Source organism: Callorhinchus milii, unplaced genomic scaffold, assembly GCF_018977255.1.
Source record: "Callorhinchus milii isolate IMCB2004 unplaced genomic scaffold, IMCB_Cmil_1.0 Scaffold2, whole genome shotgun sequence".
Taxonomy (NCBI): domain Eukaryota; kingdom Metazoa; phylum Chordata; class Chondrichthyes; order Chimaeriformes; family Callorhinchidae; genus Callorhinchus; species Callorhinchus milii.
Window position 1 is genome coordinate 112,877,291 of NW_024704743.1, and position 16,771 is coordinate 112,894,061.

Consider the following 16,771-nt stretch of genomic DNA (forward strand, 5'->3'; position numbering starts at 1 on the left):
ACAGGGCCTGATGATCACACCTGGGACCTTCTCGTCTGATTGTCTCATTAGAATATTGGGAAGTGAACCATTGAGGAATTGCAATTTATTTTAAAGGTAGTTTTTGTTTCCGTACATTAAAAACACACCGGAACCCATCATGACAGGGCTGAAAGGGCATACAAATCCCAGAATTTGCTAATTTTAGTTTGTTTAAGAATGGTATTGAGAGCTTTCCTGACTTATATATACAGAGTAATGCATACAAGTTCTTATTATGTGCCACATACTTGGATTGAAAAAGCCTCGAACAGCATTCCACTACTTGCCACGCCTGCAGTATCTTTTGTGGAAATCCTGTTTTTTTTGGTCAGCCGGGTATCTTGACACATGCAAAAACCCATCACCATGCATAATAGTATCCAAACCAAGCTGAGATTTCCATGCCTCCCACCTACACATGGAAATCCCAGAGATAGATTGTTGGAATAGAATGTGCACACTCTCCCTAGAGGGAGGCATCCTGCTTACCTAATTCCGGAAAGTATTAGATGCAGATTAGTAAGACCCAAGACTTGGGAACCCCAGAATGTGCGTTGGGGTACTGCTGGAATCTAACCAGTTAAACCCGCAGAGCTTGCCATTGATATTGGTGTCCGGCAAGCTTTTCCATTATTTGTCCACCCTAAGGACAAATAGGGCTTTGGCTTGCATGGTTAACAGGAGCTGAGTGGAATGACTCCTTGCCCCCAGTGTCTGGTCGGCCTTTCCAGGTACTACCAATAAGCCAGGCTGGCTGTGCTGTCATCAACAGTGCTATGGAATACAGTGACCCGCCTGGCTCAGGAACCGACTTCCGAGACTACCACAGAGGGCTGGCTCGACCCTGAAATTCCATTGCCAAGCATGTCACCTTGGAACCAATTCAGTTCCAAGGAGACCCCGCTTACCTTTAGGAGGAAGGGAGACCCAGTATGATACACTGACTGATGAGCTGGGCAAGTAGAAAAGTGCGGCCGCATTTTTGCCGCAAAATCCGTCACAAGCCTTCCACCGCCACAGACGTGCTTAGGCAGCCCCCCCCCCACCGTTACAAACCTGTACACACAGTGTGCCAGGCCCCGCTACACACCTGTACACACAGTATGCTAGACTTCTGTGGGCTGTTTGCTCGACACTGCTACGGTCGCGAATTTCAAGCGCTGGGAGTGCTAGGATTGTGGAAGCGACAAAAGCGGGAAATCGGCTTCGTCTGGCGCCCGGCCTAATCTGAGCTGCGATAAATGTTTGGTAAGTGCTGTACTATTCACATTAAAATTTTTAGTATTTTAAACATAACTACATGTTCAGGAAATATATGCTTATAGTTTTGATCTGGGTTGTTTCACAAAATGCACCTCTCAATAGCACCAATCAACCCTCCGCACTTTCCTGGGGAATTTGCCAAATGTGATCAGTATGTTTCCAGACCAACAAGGAAGAAAGCAGTGCTAGATCTAATTCTGGGGAATGAAGTAGGACAAGTGGAGCAGGTTTCAGTGGGAGAGCATCTGGGTAATAGTGATCATAACATCATTAGATTTAAAGTGCATATGGAAAGAGACAAGGAACCATCTAAGGTAAAGATATTTAACCGGAAGAGGGCAAATTTCAGTGAACTAAAAAGGGACCTAGCCAAGGTGGACTGGAAAGAAAGATTGGCAGGTAAAACAACTAAAGAGCAGCGGGAAGTCTTCAAGGATGAGATAGCTCGGGGACAAAATAAATACATTCCCACAAAAGGGAAAAGTAGGGCTTCCAAACCTCCGTGGATGACGAAGGTAATTGTATCTAAAATGAAGCAGAAAAAAGAGGCGTATGACAAATGTCAAACCCAAAATACAGAAGACAACCAAATCGAATATAGGAAGTGCAGAAGAGGTTTGAAAAAGGAAATAAGAGGGGCAAAAAGATTATACGAAAAAAGGTTAGCGGGTAACATTAAAGGGAATTCTAAAATATTTCACAAATATATCAAGGAAAAAAAGCTAGTCAAAGGTAGGGTGGGACCAATTAAGGACCAAGGGGGATATCTTATTGTGGAGGCAGAGGGCATGGCTGATGTGCTGAATGAGTACTTTGTATCTGCCTTCACAAAAGAAGTGGATGCACCAAATGCCGCAATATCGGAGGAGAGGGTAGAGGAAATGGATAGGATAAGTATATACAAAGAGGAAGTACTGAAAAGGTTGACTGCGCTGAAGGTAGATAAGTCGCCTGGTCCGGACGGAATGCAACCAAGGGTACTCTGTCTTCCAACCAGTTCTGGATCCATGCTGCCACTCTCCCTTTTATACCATGGGCTTCTATCTTTCCTACAAGTCTTTCATGTGGCACTTTGTCAAATGCCTTTTGAAAGTCCATATAAACTACATCAACTGTACTACCTTTATCCACTCTCTCCGTAACCTCATCGAAAAATTCTATTAGATTTGTTTGACAAGATTTGCCTTTAACAAATCCGTGCTGGCTGTCCCTAATTAACGCATATTCTTCTAAGTGAAGATTTATTCTGTCACGCATTATAGTCTCCAGGAGTTTCCCCTCTACTGATGTTAGGCTGACTGGCCTATAGTTCCCAGGTTTGTCCTTCTGTCCCCTTTTGTACAGGGGAGTAACATTAGCCACTCTCCAGTCCTCTGGCACCACTCCTGTGTCCAACGAAAATTGAAAAATTGTAGCCAAAGCCTCCGCTATTTGTACTGACCAAAAAAAACAGGATTTCCACAAAAGATACTGCAGGCGTGGCAAGTAGTGGAATGCTGTTCGAGGCTTTTTCAATCTACGACTGTTTGTGGGACATTGCTGTGCGCAATTGGCTGCCGCGTTCGCCCACAAATATACAGTCAATTCATTTTACAGTGTGTTCTGTGAAGCGCTTTGGGATGTCCTCCCGACGTGAAAAGCGCTATATCAAATGCAAGGATTATTATTATTAATATTATTATTATCCATGGCCTTGATCCCCTCCTGCCTCTCTGACCTGCTAACTGCCTACCAACCTGACTGCTCCCTCCGTTCATCAGGCTCCGGCCTGCTCCATGTCTCCCGCCCGATCCGCCCTACCATCAGTGGCCAGGCTTTCAGGAACAAACATGGGCCCCAGCACCTGACTGTTCAGCGCTTTGGGATGTCCTACCGACGTGAAAGGTGCTCTATAAATGTAATTTTGTTGTTATTATTCACTGCTTGCCCTTTCCACACAGCTAGCTTTGTTTTGCTGTAGCTCCCTTTCCCTCTCTGGCTCTGTCAATAGCTGAGGCTTTAGTTACTATGCCCATATCCTCTGAAACTCCTTTCCTCTACCCTTCTGTCTCTTCCTTTTTTTGTCTGTCTAAATCCTGTTGAAAATCCTACCTTTTTGACCACACCTGTGGTCATGTTCCCCCTCCCTCCCTTGCTCGGCATCCAACCCCATCATTTTGAAGAGCTCTGAGACTTTATCCAACGTCAAGGGCGCTATGTAAGTGTATGTTGTTGTATATGAGTCCTGGGAACTGCCAGGCTTTGCGTCGGAGACAGTTTCAACTCTTTAGAGAGAGATTCCAGTTGCCTTCCATCCCCAAAACCTGTGTGTTACTCATGGTACTCTTTTTATTGACTTGAAAAAGATAAAGAGTTCAATCGGTATTCAAATCCAGAACCTTTTGATCCGTTATGTTTCATATTTTAAGAAAATAACTGGATTTTGTGCAACTGACATCTGACATAGTCGTGTTTTTAGACTTGAAGTTGTAAATGAAAGCCATCCATTTTTTTGAATAAGCACTTGGGAGTGAATCCTTTGCTTTTAATTGTTTTGTCAGGGCTGGTAATGTGATGTGCTGCTTTCCGTTCTAAAACTGAAGTATTTGTGCACGCTCAGGATAGCTGTAAAGCCCTTACCTTAATCCTATCAAGAGCATTTTACAAAATAATCTGTTCCAGTAATCTTAAGAAAAACAAAGAGTGTTATTCTGTTACTTCTACATTTTTGTTGACTTTCCTCATCTCATAACTGGATGCTTATCTTATGAATTAAATTCTGTCATATATCAGCACTACGTTTAGCCAAAGGGGACCTTATGCCATAAAGTAATTGGGTGCCAAGTAAATTATCTGCTTGCAGGCAGAGTGGGAAAGAGCTGAAAACTAGTTTCTTATTTAAAAATTTACAACAACTTGCATTTATATACTACCCTTCACCGGGGTAGCATTCGAGCCAGGGGGAGAGGGGAAGATAACCATAAATACGATCAAAAAGAAAGGACTTTAGGCTGGATTTGAAAGCGGGGAAGGAGGGGCCAAGGTAGAGGGATTGAAGGAGAGAGTTCCAGAGTTTCGGGGCATAGTGGCTGAAGGCACGGCCGCTGATGGTGGAGGGGATGAGGAACAAACACGAGGCCAGAGGCAGTGGGGAGTAAGCAGATCAGACAGGTAAGGGATGTGTGAGGGCATGAAGGATTTGAAAACAAGTGAAGATCTTGAAAACTTTCGGTAATTGGGATCCAGTGGAACCTGGCATGGACTGGTGTAATGGGAGATTTGTGCAGGTGTGTATCCAGGTGGAGGAGTTTTGGATGAATTGATTTTGTGTACAACAACAAAATTACATTTGTATAGCGCCTTTCACATCGGGAGGACGTCCCAAGGCGCTGGACAAACAGTGTTTCGAACCCGAGCTGGGAGTTAGGATCAGGGAGGGTGGAGGGCAGGGCGGGAAGAAGGGTGATCGAAGGCACGGTTGAAGAGGAGGGTCTTGAGATGGGTCTTGAACGAGGTAAGGGAGAGGCGAGCCGGAGGGACTGTTGGATGGAGTTCCAGATGATTGGGGCAGAGTGGCTGAAGGCCCACCCGCCAGTGGTGGGGCGGGTGAGTCGGGGGACGTGAAGCAGGCCGGTGCCCTCTGAGCAGAGGGAGTGGGCAGGTTGGTAGGGGTTTAGGAGGTCAAATTAAAGCCAGAAGTGTGATAGGAGTTTTTCTTAATGTTCATTTGCAGCCAATCGCCTACAAAATTCACGTCATTTTACATTAAACCCTGTGAAGAGACTTACGTTAAGTCCTTCTGACGTGAAGGGCTCTGTATCATATACAAAGAATATAATCATTATTTATAGTTGCCCATGAGACCCTGCTGTCATACTTTACTACTACAATTGCTTGCAAATAGTCACTAAACGTAATTATTACTCATGAAGCATTTTAAGATTGAAAAATGCAAGTTTTCATTTTTCATTTTTCTTTTCTGGAAAGGCAAATAAGATAAGCTTTACTCATAAAACAAATTCTATTAAAACGAGCTCACAAGAAAATCACCCTGTTGACGTAACACATTATTCTTTAAAGTAGGTTCTTCATGGCAATTCTATGATTTGCAATGATGTATAAAAAACTTCTAAATCGGGATTAATTTTCAAATGTATATTATAGACACACTACAAGCTGCCTCAATAGAGTGTAGTGAAAACCAGATAGATTGGATCCATTCACTCTAAAAATACTACAATAATAATAATCCTTCCATTTTGATATAGTGTCTTATCATGTCATCAAATGCCAACTGTTAGACTTCCTCGAATCCAAAATCGAGGGAATCTGGTCAGCTGCCTTTGCCACTGCAACTACTATCCCCTCCGCATCTCCTCCTCCCACCCCAGCCCCTACCCACCACTCCCTCCACACCTTTGAACCCGTCTCCCCCTCCTCTCTCATCACCACCATAACCCGTATGAAACCCACCACCTGTTCCCTGGATCCCATCCCTACCGCTCTTCTTACCTCCCAGCTCCACCTTCTTGCCTCTCTACTCACTGACATTGTTAACCTCTCCCTGTACTCTGGTACTGTTCCCACCCCTGTCAAACGCTTTCATCATTCCTATCCTTAAAAAAACGTACCTGGACCCTTTCTACTCTCTTAACTACCGCCCCATCTCCAACCTCCCCTTCCTCTCAAAGGTCCTGGAATGAGTTGTTGCTTCTCAGCTTCGCTCCTTCCTCTCTCGCCACTCCCTTCTCGAACCCCCTCAATCGAGCTTCTGTGCTGCCCACAGCACAGAAACCGCCCTGGTTAAAGTGACAAATGACATTCTGTCCATTTGCAACCAGGGATCCCTCTGCCTCCAGGTCCTCCTTGACCTGTCTGCTCCTTTCGACACCGTCAACCACTCTATAATCATCCACCGCCTCTCCTCTCACCTCGACCTCCACGGCGCTGTCCTTAATTGGTTCAGATCGTACCTCTCACACCACCTGCACTTCATCTCCTCCAACGGCTTCTCCTCTAGCCCCCAGACAGTCTCGTGCAGCGTTCCTCAGGGCTCTGCCCTTGGTCTCCTCTTCTTCAATATCTATATGCTCCCACTTGGTGACATCATCCGCAGACATAGGGTCAACTTCCACATGTGTGCGGATGACACCCAACTCTTATCTCTCTGTCTCCACCCTTGACTCCAGGACCATTGTTGTGCTAATGGACTGTCTGTCAGACCTCAAGTCCTGGATGAGAGCTAACTTTCTTCAGTTGAACGTCAACAAGACCAAGGCTCTCCTGATTGGCTCCCGTCAGTGCCTCCTCACCTCTCGCCCTGACGGTATCAAACCCAATCCGGAATCTTCGGGTCTTGTTTGACCCTCAACTGTTCTTTCTACCTCACATCTGCGCCATGACCCGCTCTGCCTTCCCCCACCTCCGCAATGTCGCCCGGCTCCGACACTGTCTCACACTGCAGGCCGCCGAAACCCTCATACATGCCTTCATTACATCAAGGCTCGACTATGCAAACTCACTGCTTGTCGGCTTCCCCAACTCTTCCCTCCAAAGGCTGCAGATCATCCAGAATTCTGCAGCCCATGTCCTCTCCCAAACTAGGCTCCGTGACCCTATCACCCCCATCCTTTCCCAACTCCACTGGCTTCCCATCACACAGAGGATACAGTTCAAATCCTGGTCCTCACCTTCAAAGCTCTCCATGGTCTTGCTCCCCCCCTACCTCTCCGACCTCCTAACCCCCTACCATCCTGTTCGCTCCCTCCACTCAGTGGGCTCTGGCCTGCTTCACGTCCCCCGTCTTGCTCACCCCACTATCAGAGGGTGGACTTTCCGCCACTCTTCACCCACTCTCTGGAACTCCATCCGGTAGTCTCTCCATCTCGCCCCCTCCCTCGCCACCTTCAAGACCTGTAGCTCAGTGGTTAGAGCAAGCGAAACACCTGGGTTCAAATCCAGGTAGGGCAAAACCTTGGGCAAGTTTCCTTACTCCACATACCTAATAATAATCCCTCCAAAAAAAAACAATAATAAATCGGTCATTTTCAATCCACGACTGTTTGTGGGACACTGCTTTGCACAATTCGCTACCACGTTTTGCCCACGAATATACAGTCAATTCACTTTACAGTATATTCTATGAAGCGCTTTGAGACATCTAGACGTGATAAGGCACTATATCAAATGCAAGGATTATTATTATTAAGACCTACGTCAAGACCCTCCTCTTCTACCGTGCTTTCAATCTCCTTGCTTCCCCACCCCTGCCTTCCCCCCTCTTCCACCCCGACCCTCAGCTCGGGACCCAAACTCTGTCTGTCCAGCGCCTTGGGATGTCCTCCTGACGTGAAAGGCGCTATATAAATGTAATTTTGTTGTTGTTTGTTGTTACTGTGACTGTATTTTGTGGGTGAATGCGGCAGCTAATTTGCACATAGCAATGTCCAGCCATGAAGTAAGTAACCAATTGTATTTGGGGGATTATAGGCCAGGATACCAGGAGAAATTCCCTTCTCATTTTGAATAGTGCTATAAGATCTTTAATATCCAGGCAGATGGGACTTTGGTTTAATGTCTCACCAAAGAATGGCAACTCCAGCGATGCAACACAACCCCAGGACTGTATTGGAATGTCAGCATAGACTATGGTTTCCAAATTCTGGCCTGAACCCACTACCTTTTAACTCAGAGGCAAGAGTGCTATGAACTGAGCTAAGCCTACACTACTACTTCAGCCAACGCATGAATGTTTTGGGAGGGTCAGCCGGGTGTCTGCAAAAACCCATCATCGTGCTTAAGAGTATCCAAACCAAGCAGAGATTTCCATGCCTCCCACCTACACATGGAAATCCCAGAGATAGATTGTTGGAATAGTATGCACACTCTCTCCCTGGAGGGATGCATCCTGCTTACCTAATTCCAGAAAATATTAGTCACAGGTTGGTAAGAGCCAAGGCTTGGGGACCCCAGAATGTGCGTTGGGATACTGCTGGAGTCTAACCAGTTAAACCCGCATAGCTTGCCATTGATATTGGTGCCCAGAAAGCTTTTCCATTACTTGTCCATCTTATCCGTTAGGGCTTTGGCTTGCAGGGTTAACAGGAGCTGAGTGGAATGACTCCCTGCCCCCAGTGACTGTGCTATCATCAGTTGTGTGCCCTGGAATACTGTGGACCCGCCTGGCTCATGAACTAGACTACAGAGACCGCCACAGAGGGCTGGCTCAATTCGCTTGGCGCCAGTTCAGTTCCAAGGGACCCGGCTTACCCACCTCACGTCCCCCCTCCCCCTCCCAGGAGGATAACGGCACATGAATGACTTGATTTGAACCTGTTATGTTAGTGGGTTTAACAATTCTTTGTGGAGAGTCATGTAAAGATAAAACATTTGGGCCCCTGTAGTGTTATGGTGTTGCATAGAGTATCCATTGTGAGTTGTTGAAGTAAAACTGTCGTTGGTTTGCCAACAACTGGAGTTATGCCTCATGGGTGTGGACATTATCAAGGCCATTGAGCAGCTGGAGATATAGTTTGGCTGTTTCAGTTGAGTTGTTGGAAGTCGATTCAAAAGTTCTATGAGAGCAATGCAATGATACCCTTGGGAAATTGTGTGCTGATGGGAAATATGGATATCCTTGTAAAATGTAGTATACCGCATGTGTATCATTATACAGCTCTAGTGCTATGTGATTAAGTTTAACTTCCTCTTGTATTTGAAAGAGTGAAGAAATGTCAAATGAAGGCGAAGAGGACACCGATGTCAACAAGTCGGAAATCAGCTTGGTGTTTGAGATTGCTTTGAAGCGCAACATGCCTGTCAATTTTGAGGTAGGTGTTTAAATGTATGAACGAAAATATCATAACAATTTGGGTTACTACAATGAAATACCATTTATTTCCATGTTTGTTTACCTCCACGTTCATTATGCAAGTGGGTTCTGATGCAGGACAGTGAGACACTGGCAAGAATACTGTTGTGCGTATGTGTGAAGTTGCCAGGGATGCTTTGAGTCTGGAACATCATAATTCAAACAACTTTGCACATGCTTGCAGTTTCGCACATACCCACCAACAGGATTTTTTTTGCTCACTGCAATAGTAGATCTTAATATTTTTACAGTATACAATTTAAGATTAAATATATTGTATAAATAAAGATAGAAAGTTAGATTCTCGAGAGAAACGTAGACAGAGAGAGAAACTCAGAGAGAAAAGGGCAGTGTGAGGAAGAAGAAGTAAAAGGGAAAAACACTGGGTGAAGGCAAGGTCGAGAGAAGTGGGCTGGCAGTGTACTGAGACACAATAATAATAATAACCCTTGCATTTGATATAGCGCTTTATCATATGTTCGAGACATCTCAAAGCCAATTGCCACAGCAGTGTCCCACAAACAATCATGGATTGAAGTGACCGATTCATTATTATACAATGGGCCTTCTCTGCTGTAAATTTCCGCTGTACTTTATCTAACAATTTTTTAGATGGCCTTGTGGCCAATTTGTATCTTGTCTGATGTCAAATTATCCTCACTTGTCTGCTTATCTGTAAATAGGCCAGTTCCAATTAGCGTGGATAATTGACTTTACCGTGAAGATTTTGAGAAGTTTTGGTTGAATTGCTGCTGGGGAACAATTAGGTCCGAAATAAATTCTCTGCTATCGCAAACCAGGTTTACAAATTGGTGTCTTTTTCAAACCATTTACCAAGGTCCTGGCTTGACGAGAGTAAGACTTTGAGAGCAATCATTGAAAAAACATTCTGTCATGTTTTGATGCATATTATGTGAGCAGTTCTGTTCTTCAATGATCAATCATGATTACGTGTATTTTGCTGAGGTGACCTAGAAAAGTGCTAGTTTTAACTAATTATTTTTGTTAACGGAAAGATTTAAGTAGAAAAAAATGTTAAGAGGATTTGTCATGAAAGATTGCCTGTATTATTCCTTCTTTGTGAATAAATCTTCTGTGGTGCAATTAATATAAAAAGGGATTCACGTGGAGTTCTGTAGCTTAGTGGTTAGAGCACATGCCTTACAAGCGAGAGGACCTGGGTTTGATTCCCAGGCAGGTCGAAACATTGGGCACGTTTACTTATTCCACACCCCTGTTTACCTAGCAGTAAGTAGGAACCCATTTGTTAGTCGATTGGCAGATCGCTTTTCTGGGGGTAATAATCCCTTTAATAATAATAATTTGGTTACTCAATCCAAGACTGTTTGTGGGACACTGCTGTTCGCAATTGGCTGCCGTGTTTCGCCCACAAGATATAGTCAATTCACTTTAAAGTATATTCTGTGAAGCACTTTGAGATGTCTCAAAGACGCGATAAGGCGCTATATCAAATGTAATGATTATTATTACAATATTATTCTTGTTGCACACAGATGTCTGTCAGCACAACTGTTTAGCAGTATCAGTTGTGCAGTGTTTTGATGATTCAACTTCACACAGTGTTAGGTACAGTGATATAGATAATGTTAATGTGACAAGGATTATTGTTATGTAAATCCACATAATGTTGCTTTTCAAGGGTAAGGCAATTTACTTTAAATCAGCATAACTATTTCCACATGCTATATTTTCAGTGTTGCAATATTTTTTCAATACTGAATATTTAAATTCTGAATATGATTCGTTACTTGATTCAGTTAGCTAACCAGGAACCAGATTAAAAGTCGGGATCCCTGACTTGAGTGTGGCACTCATAGGTTTACATAGAATTTACAGCACGCAAACAGGCCATTCAGCCCAACTAGTCTGTGTCTACATTCACACTACAGCCAGCTATATAATATTTAATAGAAAATTTATTAAATTGTTCATCCCATTGAAAGTCTAGAATTGAGACTTCATCAATCGCACTAACAAGGGAATGGATTAATTGACCAGATTTACAATGAGTGAAAGTTAGGAACTATTCAGGTAGGAGCAGGCTGGAGCCCGCTGAACGGAGGGAGCAGACAGGTTGTTAAGGAGTTAGCAGGTTGGAGAGGTAGGAAGGGGCGAGGCCGTGGAGGACCTTGAAGATGAAGACGAAGATTTTGAACTTGATCCTATGAGGGATGGGGAGCCAGTGGAGACGGGCGAGGGTGGGTGTGATGGGGTCACGGAATCTGGTGCGGGAGAGGACACAAGCTGCAGTGTTCTGGATGATCTGCAGCTTGTGGAGGGAAGAGTTGAGAAAACTGACAAGCAGGGAGTTGGCGTAGTCGAGCCTAGGTGTAATGAAGGCATGCATGAGGATTTCAGCGGGCTGAGGGGTAAGACAGTGGCAGAGTTGGGCAATATTGTGGAGTTGGGGTCATGGCACAGATGTGGGGAGAAAGGATAGTTAAGGGTCGAACAAGACGCCTAGATTCCTGACCCACTTGGTGAGGTGGAGTGAGCAAACGTGGATGCTGATGCTGCCAGTGCCTGAGATGCAGAGGCGCTAGCGCGAGCCAATCAGATGTTCTACTGTAGAAAGTTGTCTCTCAGCCAGGACTTGATGTCTGACAGACATTCTGTCTGGACATCAGTGGTACTGGAGTTGAGGGTATGGCAGAGAGATAGAGTTGGGTGTCATCTGCATACATGTGGAAGTTAACCCCAAATCTGTGAATGATGTCACCAAGAGGAAGCATGTACAGGTTGAACAGCAGAGGATCGAGGACAGAGCCTTGAGGAACACCGCACGAGATAGTGCAGGGGCTGGAGGAGAAGCCATTTGTGAAGACAAAGTGGAGCCGGTGTGAGAGATAGGATCTGAACCATTCAAGTACAGAACCTTGAAGGTTGAGATGAGAGGAGAGGCGGTGGAGGAGGATAGAGTGGTCCACAGTGTCGAAGGCAGCAGAGAGGACGAGGAGACAGGGAGCCCTGGTCACAGATGGACAGAATGTCATTTGTCACCTTGATCAGGGCTGTTTCTGAGCAGCACAGAAACACGATTGGGGGTTTAGTTAAGGGAGTGGCAGGAGAGAAGCTGGGAAGCAACAACTCTTTCAAAGACCTTGGAAAGGAAGGGGAGATTGGAAATGGGGCTGTAGTTAGTGAGCAGGGATGGGTCCAGGGAAGTTTTTTTTAGGATAGGAGCGATGACAGCTGATTTTAAGGGGGTGGGAACGATACCAGTTGACAGGGAAAGGTTGACAAGGTCTGAGAGTAAAGCGGCGAGGAGGTGGAGCTGGGAGGTAAGGAGAGGGGTAGGGATGGGGTCGAGAGAGCAGGTGGTGGGCTTTGTGTGGGTTAAAGTGGTGGTGAGAGAGGAGAGGGAGTCAGGTTTGAAGGTGTGGAGGGAGGGATGGATAGGGGCCAGAGTGTGAGGGAGAGGGGGGTGGTAATTGGGAGGCCGGAGGAGGCTGAATGGATCCCCTCGATTTTGGTTTTGAGGAAATCCAGCATCTCATCGGAGTTGAGGGAGAGGATGGGCGAGGCATGAGAGGGTGGAGCCAGTTAGTAGAGGAGAAGAGGAGCCTGGGGTTGTCCTTGCCTTCCAAGATTATCTTGGAATAGAAGGACGATTTAGCGGAGGCAAGGGCGGAATGGTAAGTTTTGATGTGATCCAGCCAGATCTGCCGGTGGACCATTAAATTATCGCTTTTTAAAAAAAAAATACTTTACACAGACTTCTTCACCCATGGAGAAACCTGTTTTGTATATTTCCTGTGTATTTTCTGTTTGCTTATTGGCCTCGATATTGATTGGTCAAGTAATGGTTTATGAAGTGCTCGGAGACATGTAAAGGGCGCTAAATAAATGTAAGTTGTTGTTATGAAGGTGCACTGAACTTTTATTCAATTGTAATGATTCTCAAAGATCCATTTGGCTTCTCAAGGGCGTTTTATTTTTATAACTTTCACAGGACTTGGCATTATTACAGGTCATAGCAATATTCTTTCTTGATGAGATGTGTTGAAAAGAAACTTGTAATGTAATCCTTATCAGATTGCTGCTAGGAAAGAAACTTGAAAGTCAACTTTTCTTTTCTAAATGTGGGGGTATGAAGACAGATACTCCCACGTTATTGTGTTACTTTTAATTCCTTCTTAGATTTATAAGCATCTCAAAAGCCAAATTCTTCGTCATTGTTTTCAGCAGCTCATGAGTCACAAGAACAGTATTAACCATGGTTACATGAAAGTGTCATCTTACAATGAATTTGCTGCGAATAACTGACTCTTTTAACATGCAAGGGTCTATATTTTGCAATGCAGTAACACAGATAGGCATATTCAGTTCTGGAATCATTTTGGCTGTGGCAAAATGATCTCCAGCTTATAGTGGTATGTTTCTACTGGAATAAAAGAATAAAACATGCTAATTACAGCAAGTCTGCGTTTTCCAGATATTTTAACTCGTTTGTGATAACTAAAATACCAAATAAAACAATTATCAAGGTCGTATCTGATAAACTAAATGAACTAGCACTGATATTTTTGCCATTTTAAAAGTCTTCATAGCTAAGTGTGAGTTGCAAATAAAATACATTTAAACGCTGCAAGTACTCAATACTATTTATTGTGCAAAAATTTAGCAATATCTCATCAGTAGAATGTCTCCTTTCATCACTCATCAGAGACAGAACTGGAAGAAGAATCAAAGGAAGAGATATTATTTTCAGTGGATTTGTAGGTGAAAAACAACCAACTTGTGCTTGATAGAATAGTGTCAGTACTGGTTTTGTCTTAGTGGAGATATCCTTTCTGGTATCAGTTGGATGTTGGACTGACCTGAATCATCTTTACAATACCTATTGCATTACCTCTACCTGTGAAGCAGCTCTTAATCTTTTATGCTATATTTTATAATTATAATATGTAATAGAATAACAATTTGCATTTATATGGACCTTTCATGTCAGGTGGAAATCTCTTCATAAAGCTGACTGGGCACTGAAGTTAGGTGGGGGGAAGGATAAAGACAGAATTCATTGGGATGTTTGTTCATCAGTCTAGCTCAGATTGATTCTGAATCAGAAGCTTGTAGTTTGAAGCCCCACATCGAGACTCAAATTCATTCTCAGTGCTGATACTCCAATTCAGTGCTGCTGTTTTATTGCATTGTTGGAGCGATTATCCTTTGGTTGAGATGTTAAACTGAGGTCCTGCATGTTCAAGTGGATATTAAAGATCCCATGGCACTACTCGAAAAAGAGAAGGGAGTTTCCCCTGATGTCCTGGTGAACCGACCCCAAATAAAATTGGTCATTTGTTTCATGGCTGTTTGTGGGACCTTGCTGTGTGTACCTGGGCTGCTGCGTTTACACTCCGCTTTGCAGTAAGTTTTGTGAAGCACTTTGGGACATCCTCTCAATGTGAAAGATGCTATATCAAATGTAAGGATAATTATTTTTATAATAATCTTTTTTCATGGACTAGGGATGATTTTACAGTGCTAGCATCTTGCAGTTGCATTCAATTGAACTCCAGCCAGAAAGCTACAGACCCACCCACGGACTAACTTATTAATTTCCTAGAATCTGAGGAACAGGCTGCTCTGTTCTTTGTAACAGCAGGGTTTACCATGCACTTCCAGACGTTTTTCATTGTTCCCATTTTAAGATGCAAGAACTCAGTCAAAGGGCTATATATCAGGCAGAAGCAGTAATGTTCTCTAACAGTGCAGTAATCAAAACTGCATTCTGCAGGTCAATGTATTCTTTCTCATTAATTGAGCCCCAACGTAAAATTTGTCATCTCAAAGGGTGTGGGCAAATAAGCAAACAATTTATTTCCTGAGAGTTTAATACCATATGCAACCATTGTGACTAAATGATCTTCCAGCATTATACAACATTTAATTCCTGTTTCTGGGATGCTCCGATAGTTAATTTTCTCAATGCTGACAACCCAATTCCTCTCTGCTAATTGCCACTTTGGGAAAGGCTTTTTTTCCCCCAATTTATCTATTATAGGTTCTGTTTATTATGTACAGTATCTTGCTAAAGCCTGGGAACTGTCTTATTCTCAGAGGAAGAGAAGCGAGAGGATGTTTCACTCGTTAAAGACCATCTCAAGCAAAGGTCCCCTGACCATAAAATTCCTTTGCTCATTACTCTTATATTGCTGAGGTTAATCGCTCCACGATTTTGTATTGCACTGCCCTCGAATACCCATACATATTCCAGTTTTGATAACTTATAACAACTAGAGAATGTTAGGAACTTAGGAACTCAGACTCAGGAGAAGGCCATTCAACTCTTCAAGCTTGTTCCGTAAATATATTAGATCTTTGCTGATCTTTTAATCTCAGTGTCCAGCCCTTTTGCGATACATCTAAATACCTCTACTGCACAATCTTTACTATCCTTGTTTCTGATATCTGACGCATGCAAAATCCATCACCATGCTGAAGAATATCCAAACAAGAGTTCCACATATGTAGCCATGCAAAAATTATTATGTATTGATGTTGTTTTGTATTTTTACTCCCAACAGGTAACTAGAGAAAGTGGCCCTCCTCACATGAAGAGCTTTGTTACTCGTGTGTCAGTTGGAGACTTTACAGCAGACGGAGAAGGAAATAGTAAGAAACTCTCTAAAAAACGAGCAGCAATATCTGTTCTGCAAGAGCTGAAGAAACTTCCTCCCCTTCCAGTGATAGAGAAACCTAAATCTCACTATAAGAAGAGGCCCAAGTCTATACTAAAGGTAAGCACATCATTCATTGCTACAGGCATTTAAATTATTTGAAGAAAGAAGTTTTGTTGATTTTCAAACCAGATTTAGATCAGTTTGCTTATTAAGTAGCTGTGAATGATTGGCATTGATCCATGAATGAGAGTTTAGGGCTGACTCATAGAAGTACACTGTATCAGCTTTTTTAACACTAATCCTCGGTTTTATAATTGGCTAAACCAAGCATTTGCTGTAGTTTTTATCTGAACTTAACGCTGGGATGTTTCTGTTTTCTGTGGTAAACAATATAACAAATTCAGCAAAGTTTGAGAATCTCAAATATCTGCGAAGTAGAATCTGAGAAAGGGTTCCTTACTTTGGTTACACTGTTGGACAGACATTACTGGTGGACAATTAAGTAAAACAAACCTGAGGATTTATCAAAAATATTGTAAATGCAAAATATTTCACTTTTTAGTCCAATAGTCAAAGCTTAGGGACCCCAGAGAGTGCATTGGGGTACTGCTGGAGTCGAACCAACTAAAACTGCATAGCTTGCCATTGTCTGGCAAGCGTTCCCGCTGCTTTTCCATCCAGGACCATCCTACACATTAAACCACCTTACAAAGGCACAGTCGAAAAGGAAAGTCTTGAGGCAGGCCTTGAAGAAGGCAAAGGAGGGGGGAGGTGAAGGGGCTCAAGGTAGGGGCAGAAAGGCTGAAAGCACAACCGCTGATAGTGGAGCAGTTAGGACAGGGGACATGGAGCATGCCAGTGCCTGCAGAGCAGAAGGAGCAGACAGGTTGGTAAAGTTTTAATGGGTCGCAGAGGTAGGGAGGAGCAAGACGGTGGAGGGCTTTAAAGATGAGGACAAGGATCTTGAACTTGATCCTCTGGGGAATGGAGAGCC

The 16,771-nt window shown here is 43.7% G+C and overlaps 1 protein-coding gene across 3 annotated transcripts in view; it reads left to right on the forward strand.

Annotated features, from left to right (window-relative positions):
* The window catches only part of stau2 (staufen double-stranded RNA binding protein 2), a 139,139-nt gene that overhangs the window by 59,233 nt on the left and 63,135 nt on the right, over positions 1-16,771 (forward strand). For all 3 annotated transcript variants that reach the window (XM_042332306.1, XM_007886987.2, XM_007886990.2), the window contains 2 exons: positions 8,985-9,092; positions 15,682-15,894. In XM_042332306.1, coding sequence (XP_042188240.1) covers positions 8,985-9,092; positions 15,682-15,894 — 321 coding nt within the window. The remainder of the gene's footprint in view (positions 1-8,984; positions 9,093-15,681; positions 15,895-16,771) is intronic.